Source organism: Thalia democratica, chromosome 3, assembly GCF_965202585.1.
Source record: "Thalia democratica chromosome 3, ktThaDemo2.hap1.1, whole genome shotgun sequence".
NCBI lineage: Eukaryota > Metazoa > Chordata > Thaliacea > Salpida > Salpidae > Thalia > Thalia democratica.
Genome location: NC_139167.1, coordinates 55596802 through 55622596, shown reverse-complemented (window position 1 = coordinate 55622596; position 25795 = coordinate 55596802). Strand labels below are relative to the sequence as shown.

The 25795-nt window shown below is 30.8% G+C and overlaps 1 protein-coding gene across 2 annotated transcripts; it reads right to left on the bottom strand.

The window, feature by feature from the left end:
• Nucleotides 1-3239: 3239 nt before the first annotated feature.
• On the bottom strand, nucleotides 3240-20023 carry LOC145831289 (slit homolog 1 protein-like). 2 transcript variants are annotated; one of them, XM_082938484.1, is made up of 33 exons: nucleotides 19837-20023; nucleotides 19276-19347; nucleotides 18000-18071; nucleotides 15786-15932; nucleotides 15425-15594; nucleotides 14537-14675; nucleotides 14182-14253; nucleotides 13981-14052; nucleotides 13764-13835; nucleotides 13584-13655; nucleotides 13449-13520; nucleotides 12686-12858; nucleotides 12366-12498; nucleotides 12113-12259; nucleotides 11938-12009; nucleotides 11609-11752; nucleotides 10865-11097; nucleotides 10587-10731; nucleotides 10307-10450; nucleotides 10131-10202; nucleotides 9824-9987; nucleotides 9357-9573; nucleotides 8963-9100; nucleotides 8738-8848; nucleotides 8472-8618; nucleotides 7296-7464; nucleotides 7032-7145; nucleotides 6585-6755; nucleotides 6071-6272; nucleotides 5329-5517; nucleotides 5051-5161; nucleotides 4836-4982; nucleotides 3240-4603 (listed from the first exon to the last, which is right to left on the bottom strand). In XM_082938484.1, the coding sequence occupies exons 1-33, from the start codon at nucleotides 19998-20000 to the stop codon at nucleotides 4284-4286; spliced, it is 4587 nt and encodes a 1528-aa protein (XP_082794610.1). In that variant the 5' UTR covers nucleotides 20001-20023; the 3' UTR covers nucleotides 3240-4283. The 2 variants fall into 2 exon arrangements, with proteins under 2 accessions (XP_082794610.1, XP_082794611.1); XM_082938485.1 differs by having other exon boundaries at nucleotides 12366-12495.
• Between the last annotated feature and the right edge of the window lie 5772 nt (nucleotides 20024-25795).

Here is a 25795-nt window from a genome sequence, read left to right as displayed (position 1 = left end):
ATAATAAGTTAATTATTGGCACCACTTCAAAAAAATAGCTTATTAACGCCATACAATAGCTATCAATATAAATATGTTTTCTGTTAAAAAACTTACAAAGTGTTTTACAAAAATGTTTTAAATTACTAAAATAGTTAACTTTTCTTTCTCTTTTATTAAATAAATAAGAAAATTTTTGATTATCTTCAAAGTTTTCATTAAACTTAATGATGTAGAGTGATAAACAGTTAAAAAAACTGTAGAAACTTATATATTTAAGTTCAAACAAAAAAAAGTTATTTATACCAAAAAGCTATTTAAAGCCTTTAAGTCCTTCCTTTGATGGTATTTAGAGCAAACTCTATAGCATTTTGTAATAAATTCGTTCCCATTCAGTACTTTTTTTAAACCTAGTAATCCTTATTACTTCAAAAAGTTGTTATTTTTCTTTCTTTTTTTTTCCCTTAGTTCAAGTACAAGTTAAACTTTTTTACCGGTAAAATGATCTTTTGTTTCTGAAAAAAAAAAGAAAAGTTTTAGGGCATCCGGATTCTTGCTTCAAAAAAATACGAAAAGGAAAGTATTTCAGATTTTAATTGACAAATTAATCTTTGAAAGTTCTGCTTTGTATCAAAGCTTAGCAAGCTAATTATGTCTTATTAACTATTATTAGTATGTTGTGGAACTAAAACATGTTCATATTTTTCAAAAAAAAAGTTTCTTTTTAAGAACCTAGTGTTATCATTTTAGACTATTTAAATTTTTTATTTAACTAATTTTTATACTTACTAATAGTTAAAGTTTAAAGTTATTCATTATTTTATTTAATTTTGAATCTAAACTTTCATTGACTATTAGAAAAATTAATTTTAGGAAAAAACTTTGACTGATAGAAAATTGAAATATTTATTCAATGTTTTTTTGTTTTGTTTTGTACCAAATTTTAAATATTTTATGTAAGTTAAGCAAAGTCTAAATTATTACAGTGTAAATGCATCACACTTAAAAACTTCAATCTGTATACAACTTAAATTAAATTCATAAAATAATACCTTTGTTCGCTCTTCAATAAAAATAAACCAAAACAAAAAGAATACTAAACAAGGTCAATAAGCATTTGAACGCAAACGCCACAGGTTATAATGCAAGCAATGCTAATTAGCTCGAAATGCTTTTTGATTTTCTCGCAAACCTACTTATTAACTACTCATGCGTTTTATAATACAAAGACTAAAGAGTTGCTACTGCACTTGAGTGAATTATCTTTCTGTCTAGAATGAATTGCGTTCGCTTTACTTTACGGAAGTAAATACCAGTAACTTTTAAATAATCTAACAAGAACAACATAAAAATACTTCCTAATTGATTGAGAAATTACTTATTAAAGTTGCTATTTTAGGGTAAAAGATTGCATGTCTTAAGTAAAGTTTAATGTTGTTTTTCAAAATAACAAAAAAAACATATTTATTTTCGCTTTTTACAGCCTTTATTTTACATATATTCAACATTTGCATTTTTTACGAATTTATTGTATTTCTATTCAGTTTGAATAAACTCAAAAAATTAGAATGTTTTAAATTTAAAGTCGCCTGTTTAAAACCATTAAATTTTAAAACATTAAGTTATCTACTACAGGTATAAAGAGATTAAATTTCAACTTCTCATCAACTTATAAATTGAAAACCATGTCTGTCGTGTAAAAAATAATAAATTTATTTAAACAAGCATAGAAAACCACCAACTTCTAAATGTTTCGTGTAAAATTTTAATTTATGTATATTTATTTAAATCTTTAAAATTAAAATTCAATTTTAATATGAAATCTAATAAATTTATTTTTTTCCAGAGAAAGAAAAATGAGTCATGTATTTAAACAAAATATTAATCTTAACACTATAAAAAAAAACTCAAATTTATCAATTTAAATCAATTTATACAACTGTTATGAAGTATATATGGTAGTTGAAAAATATTTATTCTTTATATAATTTTTTACTTATTTACACTAAAAATTTCTAAAAACATACTTTGCTGAGAGCGTGACTTGTATTGGTTTAAACTGATAACGTTTAAAGCTATTTTTAGTATGTGTTGACAGATTGAATTACGAAACTTATCAAAGAACTTTTAAGTTTAATTAAAGTTCCTCTTTTTTATTCCAGTGAAACTTATATTTAATACATATTTAAAAAACATAAAAATTGTTCTTAAAAATATGCAGAAAAAACGGTATAAAATGAATTGTTTGTAATAATTAAAACCTATTTTGAAAATTTCTAACATCCTTTGTACAACTTAAAAAAAAATCAGGTACTTAAATTAGTTTATAAAAAGTTATAACTCTTTTTTGTTAATAATAATGTTTTGTAGCAGTATACGTGAAAATTGACTCAGTACTTTTTATTGTTAGACTATTTTATTTACTAACTAGGATATAAACTTCTAAGATAAAATTTATTCTCATTGTTAAAAATCCTATACATTCTTAGGTGAAAATTTTCAATGAAAAACTTCAAAAGTATTTTAATCTTTTATTTTCCCAAAAACATGATCAAATCAAGTCAAAAACCGTAAACATTTACAGTAGTTTAGGGCTTAAGCAAGTTATTTAGTATTTAGGGAAACAAGAAAAGGATAAATTAGATAATAGATGTGCACGACTAGACTTGACGGAGTCGAATGAAAACTGGTGTTTGTCCCATAAACTGAGAAAAGTATTTCAAAGAACAAAGACGACTTGCTTGAGACAAAAACACAGTTTTAATCACCATAAGTTTCTCAAAAATTCTTTTGCAGCAAAAATCAAAACAAGGAGTTATTTTTGTTTTAAGTATGTTAAGTTACTTGACACATTGTTTTTTATGCTAATGTTTGGTATGAACTAGAAAAAAAATAATCAAAATTTTTAATGACTGACTCTACAAAATGATCGATTGTACTTTTTCAGCTTTTATTTCAGTAATAACAATCAAATTTTTTGAAATTTGTACAGTTGCACTTGGTAATTAAAAATTAAAATAATCAAGGTTGCTTTTTTTTCTATAAGTTTTCTTTATTTTATAAATTTTTATTGAAAAAATAGCATGAAACTTATAACATATAGAGCTTATAAGCGCAAAATTTGTAAATAATGCAAGCTAGTTTAAATTGTTGTCAATTACATAAACTTCATTCGTAACATTGATAGTGTAAACATTTTAAACAACAAAAGTAATAAACATTTTTTTATTAAGCGGTGAAAAGTATTTACTTAGTAATTCAAATATCGTTCGCAGTTTTTATATAATTAGCTGATTTATAATTTTTAGAATATCCTGGTGAATAAAAAAAAATATTTAGAAAACTACCTTACACAATTCCCTTTACACACAGCTAACAACAAAGCTCACAAGAAACCGTTCAACACATTAGGAACTTAAAACAAGAGCAGTTCAACTAAATCATTTGAAAACAATTGACTTGTATAAAAATCACGGCTCTTTGTAAGCAACGAAAAAAAGATTTCGCCGAAATGTATTTTCATTTAGTATATACTTTTATACGGTTTTGACAGGCTACGGTGTGATAGACGAAATTTGCAAATCACAACATTTTCAAATGAAAAAATGAATTTTTTTTGAACTCATATTGTTGCGTGTGTGGTCCATGTGATTTTAAACTTGTCGCGAATTTATTACCTTCAGTGTGACGTAACAAGCGTGTAAAAAGTTGAACTACAAAGACGATATTAAAAACTGGATTATATTCGCTTGTTCCTACATATTAAAAAACATAAAAAAAACGTTTTAAACATGTTTATTACGATTTTAATAAAATAAATAAAATAAAAGAAACTACTTAGTGAGAAGAATTAAAAAAACACTTTTATTTTTACAAAAACTTTTCACTAATGATTTTATACTTTGAAATGTCATGCGTTTATAAAATTTCCACAAAACAAAAAGTTTAAAAGAAGAAATTAAAATTTAATGCAGACACTATAAAAATGATTGGAAAGTGTATTAAGTTGCTACATAAATATAACTTCGTTACTCAGAATCTTCTATAAAATTATATTTAAAAAATGCTTCACAATACTTAGATACGAAAGTAATAGTAAAAAAGCAAACGAAAAATCGGATGAAGAAAAACAACTCATGGCAGGTGACAAGCTATTAGCTAAAAGACCACAATTGCTTCAACAATAGAAAAAAAACTAGCAAAAACATAAAAGGCAACTTTGTGTTCGACCATCCCACGCACGCAATCAGAACCCGCGAGACACTTCCCCGGCTCCCCCATAAAGCCTCCACCTTCCTCCTCGATCACGTGTAGCACTCCTCGGTGCAGCCGCACCTCCTGTTCTTCCTCACCACCTTCCACGTCCTGGTCCCGTCCCGGCACTTCATCCTGATCCTCTTCATCTGCGTCTTCACCGGCCGGCAGCACTCGTCTTGGTCCTGTGTGACCTGCTTGATGCCCAACGCGTTGCTGTACTGCTGGTGCTGGGACTTGGCCGAGCACTTGCCCATGGAGCAGTTAAGGTTGACGAACCGGCGCAACGAGGAGCACTTGATCGAGGATGAGGGCGTCTTGTAGGAGGTGTAGAAGACGCGCTCCTTCACTCCCTTGCACCGCTTGATCTCTGTCGGGGATTGGGAGTTTCAGGTTAGATTAAATAAGGTCTCAAAAAAAAACGTTTAATTTTTGAATTTAAAGGTATTACAAATTTATATATCAAATCATGTTTCACTCAGTTAATAAGTAGTATAAATGAGATCCTTAGTTATGCTAACTTTCTTATTCAAATAGGATAAGTATTTTAAATTTTTTGAAATTTTGAATGTCTATGAAAACAGTTTACAAGTTTAACGTACTTATTTGGCAACGGACACCAGTGTACATAGTGGGACATTTGCACTTGAAACCCTCATCAGTTTTCACGCAAGTTCCTTTCTCACATGCAACTTCACCGCACAAACTGCTGCTTTTCATTGGGAGATTGCACGTTTCCCCGTGGAAACCTAATAAATACATACTGGTAAACAAATAAATCACCTTAACTATTTGCACCGCAAGTTATACAACTTACCAGCATCGCATTGACAGTAGTGTTTGTTGTTTGCGGGTGAAACCTGACACTTTCCATTGACACACTCGCCGCATTTTGATTTAGTGCTTATTGCTTTGTCGCACAATTCTCCTGAAATATCAAACAAAACAACATCAAATGACGTTTTCAAATACAAGCTGTAGCAAGTAATAACGTTTATAATGATTGAGTGGAATATTGTTATACTTCAAAGAAATGTCAAACTATTGATATCAAACGACCATGTTTATAAACTTAAATAATTATTTTCTCCTAACCTTCGAATCCTTCCATGCAGATGCACGAGTCCGGATAATTTTCGCTCCTGACGCAACTTCCGTACACGCAATCGAGAGTGCATGACGTCACTTCCGCTCCGTCTTCCGACATTTCTCCCGCAATGACGTCAGGGGCGACGTTTTTGTAATCGACCATTTTGTCGTTTATTTTTATCGCTGATAAGAACCCTGAAATTGATAAGTTGTTAGTATACACTGCAATTGACAGCTAGTTCAGATTGACATTGATAAAAACTTCAGTAATAAATGTTTGGAAACAGAATAATTAACTGTGAAAATTCAATAAAATCTTAATTTTAATTCGTTAACATCTTTAAATAAGGTTGTTTATAACTTTTGCGAAACATTTGAAACTAAGTTAAAATAGATTAGTTTTAAAATTGACAAGATAATTTAAAATATTTATTTTTGACAACTTTTTTAGGTATTTTTTCTTAGAACGTTTGTAAAAATTTTCATTGAAGCATACTGGTGTCTTGGTTTAAAAAAATATCTTAAATACATATATAACAATTTTTTTATTGTGTAATATGATTATAGTTTTTTAAAAGCTAACGTTTAAAAAATTTATGATTCTTTTAGAAAAAAATTGTTTTGTTTGTTTTGATAGATGTAAGTATTAAAACTTTAGAAACAACTTTAAAGTTTATGAAAAAATATTCGACCTAACACTGACAAAATGTATGACAACATTTCTCATTGAACTAATCAGCCATCTTACCTCTGAACGAAGTGGTGTTGCTGAAAAACCACTTTTGCTTGCCAACGGCCAGCAGGTCCTTGGCAACGCCCCCGACCTGGGTAACTATGGGAAAGTTTCCGATGTTGTTGCTGAACTGCAGGGAGAACCTGACGTCACGTGACACGGTTCGCCCCTCGTCCAATCGTATCGTGATCTCGTTTTCCCTTATCTCGATCTCCACCTAGTGTTAATGTTTGCTTGTAAATATTTTTGTTTGTTATATGCAGCATACTTTTGGTTTTAAGTGTAACAATTAGAGTTACTAACTTGGGTCGAACGAGATATAAACTAATATTTTATATCAAAGAAATCTGTTGTATAACAAGTTTTTCAAAGTTACAAAAACACTGTGTTATATGTTTCACTCTATTAGATATTTTCGCTTATAATGATTTTTTGTTCAAATAGTATTATAAGTTTTTGAAATAAACATTTAAAAACTATGTACCGTACAATACAACAGTAAAACATTAGGTCGATTATTTTAAAGTACCTTATGAACTTCACCGTCGTTGATTGGAGTCGCGCTGTACAGTGTGGCTGCGTCCTCGCCTTCAAGCGACCTTTTGACCCTCACGTGACCCGAAAACAACTCGACAGAAACGAAGTTGTAGTAATCGTTTCCAACCGGATCGGTACCCCAATAGAACAAAATTCCGTTTTGCTAAGAATATTTAAATAATCAAAAAAGAATTAAAAGTTAAAACGAGGATGAAAAAGACAGTGTATAAAGTAGTTTTAGTTTAACAACTTTTTTATGTTTAATTTCATTAAAGTTAAGAACTGTCAAAAAAACTTCCGAATAAAACTAACTGTATACTGAAGTATTATTTATAACACTAGACGGTTGATTTTAAAACCATAATTTACAGTAGAAAAATTAAGTGTAGTGTATGAAAGTTTTAATGTAAAGCTGAACTTTTACGGACACAAAACTAACTTGCACTGTTGACATGTGGAAAATGACAGATTTTATTGAATTTTTAACTTCATCTTCTAGAATTGGATTAAGATCAATAAAACTTCCATTTTTTATGAAAGTAATGCTAGTCAACTGTTAAATAAAACAATAAATGCTATTTGGTTTTTAACGAGTTTAAACGGATAAATAATACTAATCAAATTATTTTTTACAACACACTAAAAGAATAATTGCTTTTCATACAAAAACATTTCCTCATAGCATGTTACTGATTAAACTTACAGATTCGCATTTAAATCCGCCGTATCCGTGCAAACACTGGCACTTGTACTCGGTCGATGAGTCATTCGTGGTGTGGCAGGTCGAGTTGTTTCCACAGTCGTGGTTGCTGCAAGGATCGTCTTGCAGTATGTTCACTTGCTCGCCAACGAAATCTTCGCAAAACTCTCCCCTGTAACAACTTAAAATGAAATCATTCTATTTCAGTGAGCAGAGTTGAAAAAGTTTCCAAAACGAACGAAAGATCTTTTGCTAAGTTTAATTTAAGTAAAGATTTGAGAAACTTATTTTTGTTGGATTTTTATCTAACTAACGATTTAAATATTCACAGGATGACACTACGAGAAGCAAGATAAATCGATAACTCGCAATATTATGTTTTTAAAAGCGTTTTCACTGCAACATACGACGATAAGTAGGTACTGATACAATTTGCATGAGTGAGCTCCACTGCGCTAATTTGATTTTAATCGATTTTCGTGCCATTACTCACGCCAAAATTTAATATGCTGTAATAGGATAAACTTTCATAACTATGATTACCCCTTTATGCATATTACAAAATTACCGTTTGCTGGCTTAGCCTTATGATCAAAAAGATGATTGCAACGCAAGAAGCTTATTACTCATAGTATTTTTACTTTTTTTTATTTTACAAAAAACTAGCACTGCTTATTTTTTTAGTTAATTGTAAAACATAAAGTCTTTTACTTATAACAAGGTGTTAAACTAAAAATAGCACAGTCGGGTAATTAGGAGAATTACAGTAATAAAAATAAAAGATTAGCGCTCAGACTAGCACAAATTAAAAACGCTTAATTCTTTACTATCACCTGCACTGATGGCTTAATAAGTTCACGAACGCTCGCAAAAAGCGTTTTTGGAACAGTTTCTTTCAGCCTCAAATTAACTTTAAACGTGCATGCCACTAAACCGTTCGTAATTTCTTTTGCTGCGCTTTCAAATTAGCCTGCGAAAGCGTTTTGATTGACAAAAGGCCGCGTTGTGATAAAGCGAACCTTTGTCGGCAACATTTTGCGCGATTTTGTGTAAAAAAGCGGAACATTCGCCTATCAACTGTGAAAATTCCTTCTGTAGAAAAAAGTGCACTTTCTCAAGGTTAAGCTCGAGTTTAGCGTTTTCGCTGTCGAATGCTCAAGTGCTAATTCATGAAGTTACCTGTAGTCGGGGGCGCAAACGCATTTGTAGCCGATATTTCGCTGATTGTCTGCTTCGCAACGCGCGTTGTTCACGCATGAGTGCTTTTGACAGTCGTGCCCCGTTTCCGTGCAGTTTCGCCCGAAAAAGCCCGGTTGGCAGTTGCACCTGAAAAAAATTGGGTTGGGTGAATGAAAATATTAAATATTAATAATAGGGTTTTTTTAATTAAACTTGGTGAGTTAAATGTAACATATTGCTGTAAGGTAGTTAGTGTAAGTTCGCACCTGTAACTTGACAAGTTGCGCTCATCAGTACTAATGCAGGTAGCGTTGTTTTGGCATGGTTGTATATCGGAGCACGCATCGATGACTTTTGTGTTACAATCGTCTCCGTACCTATCAATTGCAATAAATAAAACTCAAACTAGTTTTGCTTATATAATTATATTAAAATTTAAAAGTTTTTTTTTAAGCAATATCAACAAAAAAAACAAGAAAATCTCGACTGACCAGCCAGTTTTGCATTCGCAAGTGAAGCTGTCAACCCCATCGACGCATATTCGGTTGTTTCCCTGACATGAAAGTTCATGGCAATCGTCGATGTTGGTTTCACACACTTTGCCCTCGAAACCAGCTTGGCACGAGCATCTGGAAAGTTTAACGTTTGTCAGTAAAAGCTGTTTTTTGATAAAAAAGATAAAAGATAGTTTGCAGCTTTAAAACAGTTCAATGAAGTTCAGATAAATAACACTAAATAAATTTCAGACCACTTGTCTTTTTTATGTCAATACCAGGGTATGTTTAATATCAGTAAAAGTGTAATTGAAATATTTTAAAATTTATCCACAAAAACTGTAATTGTTTTTGCTTTAATAAAACTTTACTCAGCAACTTCCAAACTCACTCAAATATTTTCTCACTTCTCGCGTGGCAAACTCCGTTGTTTTCGCACGGATTGAGTATGCAAGGGTCGATTGGCAGCTGGCAGTTTTTACCTTTGAAACCGGGTTTGCACACACACTTGTACACTTCAGTGGGATGAGGCAGGCATTTGGAATCGTACAAACACGGACTGGACAGGCACGGATTGCATTTTGCTGCTATTTCCATTGGTAATGGGCCTTAATGTTTTGAAATTGTTTACTTAAACAAATTATTGTAATTTTAGCTAATTTTGTCAGGAAGCAAACAACACAGAGTCTTTTTTTTGCAAATTTACTTTGGTTTCAAAAATTACTTTATTTAAAAAAAAAAGTAAGTTTAAGAAGAAACAAATTTTGTTTTTAGAATTTAGTTAACATTTTATGTTGTTTTAGTTACGTAACAAATACGAGCATTTTTTACTTACCATTATTTTCAAAACTTACTTACCATCACATCTGAACTTGGGCGGATCAATGACCACCATGAGCTGACTGGACATGGTTTCTGGTCCTGTACACCTGGCAATACCCGGGTCCACACCTGATGTTTGCATCCACGATACCAACCACTTGAGATTGCAATCACAATGCCAAGGGTTTTCTCCTAGTCCGCTGTGACATATATTTGAATTAGAAACAAACTGTTTAATTGGTTTGGAGTCTATAAAAAGCTAGTTAATAAATCAATATAAGTGTTATTGAAACTGAATTTATTTTTAGTAGCAACTGAATTAAAATTTATTTTATAGACTTACAGTCTTCTTATAAGTCCCATATCCTTGAAGGAGCCTTCGGAAATAGTCGAAAGCAAGTTTTTGTGCAGTGACCTTTAAATGTAAACAGTTAAATTTTCATAACAGAATTGTGAGCATATTATATTTACTTGTTTTTTCAAACATAATCTAGCTTTCTTACTTCTTATAAAACTTACAGAGTTCGCAAACTGGACAATCCGAGCAAGCCGTCGATTTTTATGCACTTTATTTTGTTGTACCCAAGAAGTAGAGACTCCAGAGAACTCAGGTTTGCAAACTGCTTCGACTGAATTCCGTTTATCTTGTTTTCACTCAAGTCGCTAAAATTGAATAACATAATTAACTAAATTAGGTAGAGTTAGTAATAGCAAGTATAAGTATACATCTAAAATATGCAGTTTAAATTCAATATGAAACTTTAATTTACAGTCTGTAGTTTAATATTTTTATACTTACATTCTTCTTAGTTTATTGAAACGGTTTATTTCCAATGGAATTTCCTTTATTCTATTTCGTTCCAAGTACAGCTCAGTGACGTCAACAGGTATATCGTTTATCGGAATGACGTCATAACCCATATTCGAGCAACGCACTACGCCTCCTAATAAAAACTACTAGTAACTTCGTGCATTGAAGTTTGTTAACAATTATTTTATTACTAAAAACTGATTGAAACTAATTAGCATACAAATGAGTTTAGAAAATAAACTAAACTTTTACAAACTTTAACTTACCGTCGCATGTGCAGTATTTAGGGCATTTTCGTTCCGGAGTGCACTTCAAATTCTTCTGTGCGGCGTCAGTGCACCTGAAGTCTTGCTGGTTGATGTCGGTCAGGGGCAGGTTCCGCTGGTACCTCGGCGTGTAGCAGCGCGGTTTTCCCGCCGAAATGTGGGAATTTTCCCTAAAGTACGACTTGAGCCAGCCCAGCCTGCAGTCGCAGCTCAGACGGTTTGAAAGAATGTTTCTGTGAAAGTTAAAATCACATTGGTTAAACTGACACCGCAAAGTTATTTGTTTGAAAGCAAATTCTAAGAAGGATTAGCGATACGAACGACACTTTTGTGTTTTTCACTTTTCATGACAAATCGCACTTTGAACTCGGCTTGATCGAGCGTAATGCTGCTTTGCACAAACAGCAGAACTTGGCTGGCTTTTCGTAAGCCGAAAGATTAATTATGGTTTGTTACTGTTGCTTAGAGTAATTAACTTTTTTTTTCAAATCGAAAAGAAGTTATTTTTAAAACCACCAAGTTTGATGTATTACCTTGAGTTTTTAAGCCTGCTGACTGGACTAGCGCAAAATAAATAGTAGCAAGATGATTGATCAATAAAATAAACTTTTAAAGGTTATAACTGTTAGGCGAGTGAAGCCGTTCTGAAAATGATTGCCGTACAGTGTCAAATAAATTAAGTCGACCTTACAGTAAAATTGTTGAATATTAATAGTAATTTTTAGCAAAACAAAAATGTCTTACATAGTTTCAAGCTTTTTTAGTTCGTCAAATGAACTAGCGTCTACAGTAGAAATCATATTTGAGAACAAATCAACATGTTTCAAATTGATCATTCCTTGGAATGAGTGGGTTCCGATACATCTTATCCGGTTGTTTCTAACTTGCCTGTTAAAATTTTAAATTTTATAGATTTTTATAGTTGTAGATTCTTTTATACTATATTCTACAACTAATTAAACATGTTTTAAATACTATTCAATCTTTTAGCACGTTTAAACCGTTTTCTTTCTTCTTTACAAACAACATACACATTTAAAAATTTTATTAGTTTACTGCAGTACAAAACTAACAAGGTTTGTAAATTTGTTAAACCGCCAAGCATTTTCCCACTTATATCCTCAAGTAAGTTATTGTTCAGCCATCTACAAAAACATAATCATTCTTAAATGAATTATAACTAAAGAAAAAACCTTGATTAAAAACAAAATTTACTCACATAAAATAGAAATAACTAAAAAAACTCACAACTCTTTTACGCTTTCGGCACCTTCAAAAACACCGTCTTCAATGAACGTTAACTGGTTATTTGAAAAGTCGACTCGTTTCAATGCTTTGAACATTCTAAACTGCCCGTTGTTTTTTAACGCTTTTAGTTGGTTCAGTTGTAAATCTCTGTAAAAGTGTATCTTTTTAATACCCTACAACAAATGTATCTTTTCATAAAAATATACAAGTAGCTTTTTTCACATTGTTGATTTCATCTTTAATTTAAACTCACAAGTCCGAAACGCTGACTGGTATGTTTTTCGGAACTTCGCTGACACCGTTGCACACGACTTTGGAGCCCGAACAGTGGCAGTTTTCCGGGCATTCGGACTGCATCAGACAAATTTCGTTGTTCGATGAAGCTTCTTATAAGAAAATAATAATTCGGTTGAGCGTACAAACTCGAAAAAGTTGAAAATATTTTTTAAATATGGTAAACTTTGTTTTAAAGTGGTACTTTCAAATTGTAACAGAAAGTATTCTTAATATTTGACCAGGTTTATTTTTTGTAAACTATCTGAAATAGTTTTATTAAAAAATCATGTAACTTACTACGTGTACATCTTCTGTAGTATTTTCCCTTCAAATGTGCAATTTCAACACCAAAAGCCGGTTTCGGACCGTAACACGAAGCCTGCGATCTTTCTATTGTCTTTCTCCTTTTCAGAAATTTCGATAGCCACTTGGTTTTACAGTCGCACTCAATCAGGTTCTTTCCCAAGTACCTGTTGAGCAACTATACTCGTGAAAACGGATTCTTACCAAAATAAAACGCTGAAGTTGGTGTTTGAAAAAGCTCATGCCTGTTTCACAAAGCTTATATTTTTGTTTTTAAAGTTTAAATTCAATTTTTACTACTTAGAAATGTTATGTTTTTGTTTTTAAAGACTTTATTTATACTTCAAACAATGTCGCATCGACATTTCTCAGCACAAAGTCATGCATGCCATCTTAATTGTTATGTTTCAACGGTGTGCCTTCTCATAACAAAAACAACGAAACAATTTCACATCATTAAAGCGTTTCAAATAGCTCGCGAGCTACTTAAACACCAGTTGAAAATTATTTCAGCTATTTTCTCAAAAACAAACAATGTGTCTCTCTAATTGTTTAATTAGCAGCGGAATGCCGTTAATTTCAAGTGTCATTCAGGCTGAGAGCACAAAGGCAACCGAACCGCCGACTTTTCAGCTTTTCAGTGTTTTCCTTGTATGTTTTTATTTTAAAGTTAAAATGGTTTAAAACAAAGAAAAACCTCTGTAAAAGTTCCCAGCACCTTTTTAAAAATGTTCCGTTACTCAAAAAAATAACTTACAAATATTCCAGCTTTTTCAACGGCCTGAAGATCCCTTCGGTGAGCGATGAAAGCATGTTGTTGTATAAATTTCTGAAATTAAACAAGTTATAAAAACACATGGTTTTTTCTTTTCAGATGACAATTTTAACTTACAATGTGGTCAAGTTCCTCAAACCGTAAAACGTTTCTTTTTTCAAGCAGGTAATCTTGTTGTCTTGTAGGAACCTGTCACAAGTTGTAATTGTTAGTTTGCATCCATCGCTTAGAGTAACTTAAAAACGTAATTGCTATTTTAGCGCGTATTCAAACGTGAGAATGGAATTTCAAACTCACAGTTGCTCGAGATTTTTCATGTTTTTGAATGCTAAGGCGGGAACGTCCTTGATGCTATTTTCTTGCAAATGCCTTTGTAAATACATACTATTTAAAAACTTTTTTACAAAAAAGTAGTAAACTATAAATATTGAAAACAACATGCAAAACGTATGAATTTTGTAAAATTTATAAAACAATAACCATGGCTAATAAGTAAATTTTATAAAAAACTTACAATGTTTTCAAGTTGGGTAGGCCTTCAAACGCGTTTTCGTCTATTTTTGTAATTTTATTTCTGATTAGACTCCTAAAAATAAAATAACAAATGAGATGAAGCTCTAAAATTTGTTGAACAGCACTTTTTTTTGTACTTTTTTATTAGTCACAGTATAAGTATCTTAATTTGATTATTGCAAACGACTTAAATATAACTTACAAGTATTTCAAACTGGCAAAGTCAGCGAAGGCGTAGGCGGGGATTGATTCAATTGAATTATCTGTCATCCTCCTAATAAAGATATAAATTTAGTAATGTAAAAATAGTATTGATAATGATTTAAGCGCTAGAATTGCTGTTAAAAAATAATTTTTTCTAAGGTTTTAGATTTTACCTAGAGTTTCATAAACAGCATTATGTCAAATTTTACTAATTTTAGATTAGATATATCTTACAAATTTATTAGTTCGTGAATACACTTATAAAACAATGGTTCACTCAACTAACAACAAACATTAATGATATCCTCAGTGATAACAACCGCATAATACAAACAGAATTTAATGACACTCACAAAATATCAATGTTTTTAGGAAGAACGTTTGGTAGTGACGTCAGTTTTGCGCGAGTGCACTCGACAACACCTTCGTAATTGCAATCACAACCTTGCGGGCAGGAATGAAATTCGCACACCGGTCGAGAAGGTACATTCCCTGTTTTGAAACAAAATTTTATCTAAATAAAATAGCAAGAACTTATAGTATCTAATACTTAGTTCTCAAGTAAAAATGAACCTATAGTAGTTTAAAACTTTCAAGTTTATAAAAGTACTTTCAAACTAAAAAAAAAAAGAGTTTTAATCGATGTAATACTAGTTTCAACTTTCTAAACAAGCTAAAAGTTAACTTTAAAAATAAAAAGTTTAATGGTGTTATTACAAGTTTAACACCACAAAAAAATTCAAGTTTTAACATGAAAGTTTAATTTAAGAAAAATAAAAGTCGTGTTTTACATAACCGTGAAATTGCTTTGAAAAGTTTTAACTCGGTAAATTTTTTCTTTTCAAATGAAAACGGGGATGAAAAAACTTTTACACACATATTTATAATAAAAAATTAGAAAAAATAAATAAATAAATATTATTTAATAATGTATGTTTTTAAGTTTTTTAAATTAGTTTGAATTTATTAAAAACTTTAAAAAAAAATTCAATAATGTAGTTTGTAAACTTTCAACCTTAAGTTTCACACATAACTACAATCAGAAAATAAAAATTTAAAACTGTACAGTCAACTGTAAAACTTTATAGTAGATGCATTTTAAGATACATTGCTGAAACAGCATTACTGTAAACACTGAAACTTTTTATTGTAATGAAAATTAAGTGCCAAAGCAAAATTATAACTATTATTAACAGTGAAGCAAATATTCGTACAACTTTGTGTTTACAAAACAAACTAACACCCGCAGCTGAAGTAACTTTTGTCGAGATTCCTGATAAACTGTCCCCTGACCCGGTACGGCTCGTGGCAAGTGGTCAGATAGGCTAGGCCCTCCACTTTCGAGTGCAAAAGGTAGTCCTTCAGCCACCTCATGTGGCAGTTGCATTTCCATCGGTTGGAATGCAGACGGCTGAAAAAAAAAAAATTATTGACAGAGTTAACACCAGCTTTTAAGTTTTGAGATAATTAATTACTAACGATGAGTTTATTGTCTTTTGCAGTAAATAAAACCTTTAACACATAGTGCTTTATTTATTTTGATAGCTACTAAAATTATTTTTAATATTAAACATATATCTTGAAAAACTTGTGATCACTCACAATTTTAGCAAGTTAGGAATTCTGTCGCCGAAAACTTCGCGTTGCAACGAAGTCATTTCATTCTCGCTCAACGTCAGCGTTTGCAGTTGCTCGAGTTTGCCGAACGTCTTGTCCTTGATGCACGTGATTCGGTTATTCCCCAAATTTCTGTTAAATTAAAAAATGTTACACTGCTGTATCAATGTAACGGTTTACGTAAGTCGAAACGCAATTCGCCATATGCCTCGCTTTTAACCTGTGCCCCGAATTTAATTTATTTCGTTTTAAGCGTTTTGGAGGCTTATAAAGTTAAAAATAAGCAAACTTAAATGAGCTAATGTCGCGTGTGTGTTCCCTTATAGCTTCGTGTGTGGCTTCAGTTTAACTCATTGTTATTTAAGTTTGTAATTTAAGTCAAATGCTCCTAAATCCGATTAGCCGATTGATAAAAGCTTTGCTACAAATTCTTTTTCCTTTTTGTTTAGAATCATCTTTGCTCAGCAGGTTAAAGTGTTTTTATTTTGGACAAAAACTTTTTAAGTAGCAGATTCAATGAAAAAAAAAAGTTGCTCTCACGAAAGGGTAAATTAATTGTCTGATAAAAACAATCTTGAATTTCAAAAAATTCTCAAACTATAAATCTAATTTTTATCATATTCGTTTATAAAATCATAAGTTTCATAAAATATTTATATTTCTGATTTTCAAAAAACTTGATACACTTACCTGCGCTAAAAATATCCAAAAACTACTCTTACACAAGTCGATATTTCATCATAAAAGTATGTCAACGCACAGAAGCTAAATTAGCTGCTTCCCGTATGCTTGCTTAGCAAAAAAAAAAATTATTATGTGGGCATGAGAAAATGCACTCGCTTTGTGTATTGCGCGTATGGCTAAACTTGCCTTAACTTACATAATTGCATTTTCAGTGTCGACTTAGCATGAAGCGCGCCAAAGAGAATTTCGAAGATAAAAACAGCAGCAGATGCGCATCGCTTCGGAAGATTAAAGCGTGAAATGGAGTTTTGAACACTCGTTAAGGTGCTAATAAGTATAAAACGGAGACACTTGATACCAAACTGCTGCTGTGTTGCGCTCACACTGTTGCTAAATTGCAAGCGGATGACACCCGAATTCCTCGGCACGGACCTTCAACCAGTGCTTATCGCCGCGCTTTAAACTTTTCCTTTGTTGTGTTAGCTTCGGTATGTATGAATGTTTCAGTTAAATATTGCTAAATTTAGAAAATAAGAAAATATCTGATCACTATCAGACGTGTAAACATTCTAGTTGAAGTTAGGTGCATTACGTATTGTAAAAGTTACATTTTTTTTTTCAATCAGTAGAATCAACCATATAAAATAGTAATAAATCTAGCTTTTAATCTGAATTGTTTTCCAAATTAAGTCATAAAAGTTGTAATTTTTAGAAATAAAAAGCAGTGTTTTTTTGTGTAAATTACATGATTTATTTTGATAAAGTTTTTTAAACTTCTCTATCCCATAGCGCTTATAACAACTGAGATTTTTGAATTAAGTTTTTATGTAAATAAAACATATAATGTAATTATAAGAGCATTATGGCTTCAAATTTAAGTGCCAGGTCGTAAAAGTTTAAATAAAAAACTGGCTTGTTTGTGCACAGCTTATTTATACAACCGCTAATCCAAATACCAACTCATTAGGCCCTCATAAAAACTTGCCTGTTAGTTTATCAGCTGAAACTCATACGAGCACTCAGAAAAGTTGTTTCAACAAAGCATACCTTCACATTGGAGGCGCTCAGCGTATTAAAACCGTATAATCCAAAACTAATTCTGTAAACAAACCGAGCACTTCAAATATTCTAAAAAGTAGCACAGTGGCGCACATGTTTGTTTACACTAAAAGTTCAACAATTTTCGAACGGGTTTTCGCGGCCGCCCGTCAAAAGTGATAAAAGAAACAACGCAGTTTTATTGGATTAATGTTTGACAAGGTGATTTTACAAAACTCTGCCTTACATCATATGCACCACAGTGGTTTTATCTTCGAAATATGCAAAGCATTTTTAATCGGCCGTTAAACGTCTCGTCTGTCAAACAAAACGCGTTTTGCGCATTAGAAAGAAGCGAGCTCAGCGAAAAATGCAATGGAAATTTATGTAATGCGTTTTTCTCAGAACACCCCGCGCGTTCGAACCGTGTAATGCGCTTCGAAAAATATAAATACATAAAACAATAAGCTCACTCACAAGCTCTTCAGTTCTTTCAGATCATCAAAGGAGCGCTGGCTAATTATGTTGATACGGTTGCCTTCCAAGTTTCTGCAAGAACATAAAGTTTTATTGCGAAAACAGTAAACACGACGCTTTTAACGTTCAATAAACTTTCAAAGTTGAATAAGCTAATTAGCAATATTTTTTGACAAACATTAGCTTAGGAGCTTTGCGATTTTGTAAGATTATAAATCGAATAACTTGAAAAAAAAATCATGGTCTACTGACAATCAGTTGTAAACTTTTGTTACACTATGTTTGCTGTTTAAGCTCAATAGTATATTTTTCTATTAAAAACAATTTGGGTAAAGATTTCATAAAGAGCTGCATTTATTAAGTTTTAATTGAGCGTCAAAGTTGATGAGTTTTTAATTTCAGTAGAAGTGTATAGTAATTTTTTTAAAACCTTTAAGTAAGTTTTGTTACTTGAAATAACTAGTTAAATTAGTTTCGTTTATATAACTTAAAGTTTAAACTTAAAAACTTATTTTCTCACAACTTTAACTACTTTACATGCTCTATTGTAATACAATTGTTAAACAAATTGATTTACACCTTCACAAGTTTTTGCGTAGAGAATGACCTAACAAAAAGTACAAATCAAAAGAAAAAAATTTTAGTTTAATATTTACTTAAAAAATTTAGCTCCGCTAAGCAAACACCGCCAAAGTCACCAGATATCCGTGCGAAAGTGCTGTGATTTGGGACCAGGTGCTAACAGAACGGTGACAAAAGGTTCGCGCTAAAACCACCAAGTCACGTAAGTTTCTCTATGACGTCACAGTAACTTTAATTTTGATATCAAAACGAGCGATGCGATGGGTTTTGTTTAATTTAAACACTTTGATTTATTTTTTCGGTAAGTTAGTCATTAACTTATTAAGATAGTGGTTTATGTGGTTAGTAAGACGGTTTACTTCAGTCAATATATGAGAAAGTTGTTTTATCTGTAATTTGAATTAATTTATCTGCTTTTTAAACAAAATAAAATTAAATACATTCAAAAAATAGTTGAGGTATTTCATATATATGTGGTACGTGGTTTCATTGTAAATGTTTAACAAATAAACAAAAACACCTAATTAGGTTGTTTTGAGTATTTATACAGTTGCTAAATCAAAACAAGTTATAAGTTATTTACTTTAAACGTCTTATGACATTGATCATTAGCTTATAGTAAGCTAATTATAACATTGCCAAGTTTTGTTAGAATAACAAAATTTAAAATTTCATCGACACAAATTAGACTTACAGTTGTTTCAAATTGTAGAGTTTTTCAAAGTCGTGTGCTAAAACTTTAGTCAAGTTGTTGTTCTGAAGTAACCTAAAAATGTATATTTATTAAGATATCATTTATTTACATGTGTAGAATTGGTAGCAAATATAAAAGCTAACAGCAAAAAAAAAAGTATAAAAAAGTACGAAAATCACTTAAGCACTAGTAGCTTTTTATACAAATTTTAACAAAACAAAAGCAATTGTTTTATAAACAGATTTCTATATTCAAAACTTTTTAGATGCTCATCTTTTCAAAAAGTAGATGACAGAACATCAGCTTAACAAGCACATTAAAACAGCGTGACCACTAAGCAATTTGCTGAGCAATAACGCTCATAGATCAGCTGAAACTGAAAATGCTGACAAGTTTAATTCTGAAATCTACTTTTACACAATAAAAAAGCTGAAAATTTAATTCAACACCTGCTCGGAAAGCTGAATTCAAATTAAAAAAAAAAGCTCGACTCGCAATTTTGAACATGATTAAAATAGAAAATCAATTTAAGTTCCTGGCGCGATTTTTTTGTAAACTAACAGAGATTGCGTGGTTCTCGGTATGTTGGGAGGAACTTCTGTCAGTCCGAGCCCGCTGCAGTCCACAGTGCCCCTTTCGCAAATGCAACTGGACGGACATGGCTTGATGGACCACACTCCCCGGCCCAAGATGCCGAAAATAAGGAAACAAAAGAACCAACTCATTAATGATTTGCTTGAAACTTCTATAAAGCTGAAATTTATTAACAAAATTAAACTAGATTTTAATTAAAAAACTCTTTATTAATTTTTCTAGTAATTATTTTGGAACAAAACTTCAAAAAAAAAAGTAAACAAAAAGTTCAAGTCAAATGTCTGCTACACGTCAAACTTTAGCTAAATGATGTGACATGAAATTTCAATTTCAACCAACGCGCAAAAAAAAACACCACTCTCTCGATAGTACTACTTTTTCTTTTTGCAATTTTTCTCTCAAATTTTTACCGAAAATATCTTCGAGATTATCTCCGTGAATATTGATGTTTGCTTTCGACATATTTTCAATATCAACTCAAAGTCAACAATATTAAGTACTTAGCGTCTACGGGCCGCTCAGACTTATAAACCATCAAACACTGCGCTTCAATGTGCTTCAGTGTGCTTTTTTTCACCGTCGTCAACGGAAAGTTGTCTGGTGAGACGAAAAGTTGTAAACCGAATGCATGAGCGATGTTTAGTAAACTGCAGTGTGTTTTGTGCTAAGCTCAAAAGAGCCGAGCTTGTGATAAAGTTGATAATTTTTGGTTGTTTATTGACACGAAAACACGACCGCGTCAGTTTTGACTTGAAAAAACTTGCTTTGGTCACGTGATTCAAGAGGGCGGGTTGAAAATAAATTGTTTATCTGTGCGCGCGATTTTCATGCACTTTATACTTCTGAGCTAAGTTCACATATAGTTGTTTTGTTTATTCAAATTTAGTCTTTTTACTTGTTTTGTTTATTTATATCAACTAGCTTAGATTTCTTAACAATAATGCAGGAGCCCAAAGAATTGCTTTTCATTATTTTATGTGTCTTTTTTTTATTTTATCATCGGGTGTATAAGTAAAAATTTTTTAAGTTATTTCATTAGAAAAAGACTAGAAAACCTGTTGACACAAGATTTTAAGTTTTTTTCAAAGCTTTCTTTTCACAACTGTCAGTAATGCAAGTCGACCGCGGTCAAACAATTCAAGGAATTCTGCGACTAACCTTTCTGCTGTTAACTGCATCTCTTTAATTATCCATCAAACAAAGTTGAGGCTTGTCCGCGAAATTTGAAATTAATTGCCCATGTAATTTAATTTTCATTAAAACGCGTCTTGAAAGAAGTTAATTACTATTACAAAGACGCGAGCGAGATTTGAAAATTAAAAGCGAATAATTTAATTTGATCAGATTAACAGGTGGTGACAGTTCACATGTATTATTGAATTTACGCAAAAATATAAACTTTTAATGACTTTGCAAACGAGCATAACTTAAAGTTAAACATGTTTAGTGTTTGTGAACATGAAATAAATTGTAGAAAATATTTGACCATTATAATTTTATTTCTTCATCTAATAATGTAGCTTACTTATGTAACATAAAATCTCATGTAAGTTGTTATATCATAAATGTGTTTTCGCGTTTCAAACTTTTTTAGAACTGAAAAAGAATTTACATAACTTATATGAAGTTGAAGTCTAAACATTCAAAGCAAAATATAAGCAAGCATAATACTCGGCTCCTTTTATTTTTTCCTGTAAAAGTAAAACAAATTCAAAGTGGCTCTAAAATCAAAACATACGTAATTTAACGGTTTACAACACAAATGTTTTGACAATGTTGAACTTGAAAGAACAGCACGTTCGGTTCTTTTTGTTGTTTGCTCAAAACAGCAAATTTGAAAGGATTTATTAATATTTTCAGCCGGTGATTAATTTCCGCCCACCCATGTTCCATATACCTCTTGTAATTGATATAATTTCAAAAACTGTTTTTTGGTTTTTAAAACACGTAGAACATTCGCTTTTACAACAGAACGAGTTGTAAAAGCTCGTGACCCAGTAGCAAAGCCATAAAGTCTCATTTCATATTTGTACTATAAAAACTTACTTTTGCTCATCTTTCAAGCATTTAAAAACTTTATGGATTCTGATTTTATTGTTGCTGTTTCGTATAATTTTTTACATACTTAAATCAAAGTAATTCCTTGTTCACTCATATATTTAACAAAAAATAACTTTTTACAAGGCATAATAACGCCCAGCTGCAAATCTGATTCTCTCAAACGTTGTGAGAAATGTTCAAACGTTCGAAACCTTCACAACTTTTGGCACCGGTCGCACAATAATCAGCGCGAAAGGCATGAACCGACCAGAGAATTTCTGAAACCTGAAAACTTTCTCCAAACAAATTTCTCGACGACTCTCGACGATGATAAGCTTGTCCGTCAAGCGCGCAAGATTCTTGGCTTTCAAATTGCTTATTTTGAACAGCTTTGAAAACAAAACTGGCTGGATTTTGACAGGCGAGTATTTACACTCGTCGCCTCGACGTTTGTTGAATCGGCAATTATGTGTGACGTCATAATTGATGCAGGAAAGTTTGCTAAGCTCCTTTGCAAATATGCTTTCGAAAGTTTTGAGCTTTTTTTTTTTGTGAGTGACTCACACGGTACAAAGGTGCTAGTTTGAAAGTTGGGCGTTTGCCTATCTTTAAAACAAAGTTTACAAAACTTATAACCAGCGTTTTAAGTAGTGTCTGTAAGAGTAAAAATAAAAATTCAAGTAAGCTTTGAACCTACTACTAATTCTAATTTACTATAGAATTTGTTTTAACAAAGTGAAGTTCGATAGTTTTATAGTTAAAAAATCGGAGTTGAAAAAATAATTATAAAAACTTTAAAAGTATATACTTTAGTATACATAAATAAACACTATGATTTGAGTTAAATTGTTAGGAAAAATAACATTAAAAAAGACTAGCGCAAATCTTAAACTTTTCATTTTCGTGCTTTAGTTCCCAAATTTGTCTTAAATCAAAGGCTTTGTTGTATTTGTGTATTAAGACATTACAAATATATTTATATTATAACAATAAATTCGAAAGATAATAGATAAATCTTTTAACTTATTTTTAAATCATTTTTATTTCTCATAACAAAATCTTAGAGTACGAAAAACGTTAAACAAGAATTATAAATAGCAAAAAGCAAATATCGCTTCAACCCACAATTATTTAACCGAAATTGGTACGAGAATAGGTACTTTCTATTACACAAAATCTGCTTACCAACTAAGCAAATAAGTTTAAGCGACGCATATTGAGCTAATAACGTAACTGCTACCCAACAAAGAGATTTGGCCAATGATATGCTTCTTTTATATGAAAGCTGCCTCTTTACGCCTAACGACATCAAGTCACGCCTTTAGGCATAAACAAGTTTTGGCTAAAATTAGAAATTATAAGGCGACTTTAACGTGTTGTTTATGTATCAAAAGTTAATTACGTAATTTTATTAAATATTTGCTGTAACCCAAGTGGAAAACTTATGAACGCTATTAAAACGTTATCATAAAAACTATACTAACTTTAATTAAGTAAATAAATTAGAATTTTAAATATATTTTAAATAAATTAAAAAACTTAAAGTAAAAGACTTCTAATTTTTAATGTTATAAAATCAACATTTTTTCTTCTCATGAAAAAGTTGTATATTGTCGTAGCTGGTTGTATTAAATGTTTTAAATTTTTCTAAATAATTTTAAACTTATGAAGAGCTCTTACGTATACTCGATGACAAATATTTCAACTTAATTACCTTCCTAAACTTCAATTAAAGTTTCTAAAAGTCTTACGGCTATGACTCAGCATAACAGGTATGTTTTCTCAGTATCTCATTTAAAGCTTTAATAACTGTTTTTTCTATATGTATTTCCTACATAACTTACCTTTAGGACTTTTGTAATTAAATATTTTTCCATCCAAGTATTAATATTGCTTTACTTTTCTCTAATTAGATTCAAGTTATAACTTTTGTTTAGATTTTCTATTCTTTCTTTTGAAAATGTTTTGTTTTGTATAAAATTTCTGTAGGTATATTTTTCTTTTTATCTTGGCTTAACTTGTATAAAGACAATACTTTGTACAGATTTGTTCCTACTTTTGCTTTGAACACTTATCGAAGAATTTTAAAAACAATAATCAATCATATTTAGCTTTGTGAACACATAACCAAGAGACACTAGTTCTTTAAAATTATGAAACTTCGCTTTAAATAATCTACCAAATTCACACATTTTAGTGCTTATATAGATGTAATTAAACATTTTGTTTTATATCGGTGTTAAATAGTACAATTTTTTTTTAGTTATGGTTTTAAACAAATTATTAATAACTATACAGAATTAATAATAATGTAATTTGATTTTTTTTCCTCATATAAAAGCTTTTAATTGCTCAAAGTTAATCTAAACAAAATTAATAAAATATAATTTAAGTTTAAATCAAGGGGTTTACAGGTTTCGTTAACTTATAATTTTTTTAGAAGTTTCAGTTAATTTAGTTATTTTGAGGACCTATTTTATATATAAAATTAGATTCAATAATAACATCTTGCAATCAAATGAGAATATATTTGAAAAGAATAAAAGTGTCAATATTGCTTTTATACAACTAAGCCAAAAGAACTTTTGTATATCATAGCTGGATAGTAATGTTACTTTAGGTGTTTTTGTAAAGTAATTTAACTTTATTCTAGTCAGTGACGAGAAATTACTTGCTTTGTTGTTCAATAATAATAATAATAATAGTACGTTTGTAAACTTTTGGTCTTAATAATTTTTCAAAGACTTAGGGTTTAAGTCTAGATCTTGTAAGAAGTGTTATAAAGCAAAAATGTCCTTATTGTTTATCAACAAATCATTTTTTATAGTTCTGTAAATAAATTAGCAAAACTTTTAATACAATTATTTCGCTAATTAAATAAAAAACTTTTATAAAACTTTTTAGGATGACGATAAAATATGCAAACTTACAAAAACTAATTGATCTAACAAAGACTTTATTTTCTTAAAGATATTTCAAATTTAGAAGTAAGTTGTTATAATCGATATTTAACTAAACGGAACAAGCTGTTTTTTTTTTTCATACAAGCTTTAATTTTTTAAATTACAGCGTTGTTAAAGTCCCTTTCTTAGTACTTCTAATAAAAGAAAAAAAAACACAAATGAGTATGCATTAAAATGGGCTTTATGTACCTACTTTTTTTTTCTAAACTGTTACTTTTAAAACGTTTTGAACGCAGACTGATGTTTTTGTAACAACAATTAAAAGCCGATTAAGATAAGTAAAGAATGACCTTTCGTGTATGGTTGTTGAACTTAGTCGAGTAATTTTGTACAAAGTTGTATAAAATCAGCGTCTTTGATTAGTTTAGTGCTTCACATAAAACTGGACAGTGCATCCTCGCTACAGTGCCATGCTAGGCAAGCTTGTTTGTTAATTTGCCTGAATCAGTCTTTGGCCGGTTTTTCTTTACATAATCTACATCTTTTATGTTATGCAATGTTGATAAATTATAAAATTCACCACACGGACAACAACAACAGCATCCGAGACAACCCACAATCGGTTTCGTCCTTATTAGGACACATCAGGCAGGCATAGTTGCGATAAACCGCTGTTGAGATCTAACCGAGCGGGCTAAAGTACATAAGCACTGAAGCGACCGTGTGTGGGCAAAGTTGGAAAAATTGATGGAATTATCGAAACTATCTTAACTTTATCATTAAATCATTAATATGCAAATGAATGTTTTAAATTTAATTATTAAAAATTTATTTTGTATATACAACAAAGTTTCTGAAAAAGATAAAAGAATTGTAAAGTTTAAAAAAATCTGTTTAAAAATAGAATTAAAAACTTTTAAAGTTTTTAGAAATCAGAAAGTTTTGAATTTTTTTGTAAACAAAAAGTACTTGTGTAAAACAAA